General features: G+C 69.1%; 1 protein-coding gene across 1 annotated transcript in view; it reads left to right on the forward strand.

Moving 5' to 3' along the window:
- PKP3 (plakophilin 3) overlaps positions 1-495 on the forward strand; it is a 25,859-nt gene that overhangs the window by 24,499 nt on the left and 865 nt on the right. The window contains exons 8-9 of the mRNA XM_015562390.1: positions 3-65; positions 479-493. Coding sequence (XP_015417876.1) covers positions 3-65; positions 479-493 — 78 coding nt within the window. The remainder of the gene's footprint in view (positions 1-2; positions 66-478; positions 494-495) is intronic.

The following is a 495-nucleotide window of genomic DNA, read 5'->3' on the forward strand; positions in this document are numbered from 1 at the left end:
TCAACCGGCACACAACGGAGGCGGCCGCCGGAGCCCTTCAGAACATCACCGCTGGCGACCGCAGGGTGAGGCCGCGAGCTGGGCCCTGGGCGGATAGGACCCATGCCTGGCCACGTGCAGGGGACACACGGGGGGGCGGGGGTAGGGGCACAGGCGTGAGAGCCTGCTCTCCGGGAGTTGACAGCCTGTTGGGAGAGGGACAGCGACAGGGGGATGGATGCAAACTTGTGGATGGGCCAGAACGACCCAGGGAGGGAGGGAAGGCAGCCTCGGAGCTGGACAGGAGGGACCAGAAGGAGGGGGTGTCTGGGATGCTGCGCTGGGTCTGAGGGGAGCTGCCCAGCAGGTCTAAGTCCAGGGGGCCCGCCTGGTGAGGTTCCGGCAGTCCTGCCTCAGTTTCCCCAGGGGTCGGCTGCGGGGATGCCAAGGGGGCGCTGGCGCCTTCACCTGCACCCACCAGCTCCTCTCCCACCTGCAGTGGGCGGGCGTGCTCAG

This window comes from Myotis davidii, unplaced genomic scaffold (genome assembly GCF_000327345.1).
Source record: "Myotis davidii unplaced genomic scaffold, ASM32734v1 scaffold3578, whole genome shotgun sequence".
NCBI lineage: Eukaryota > Metazoa > Chordata > Mammalia > Chiroptera > Vespertilionidae > Myotis > Myotis davidii.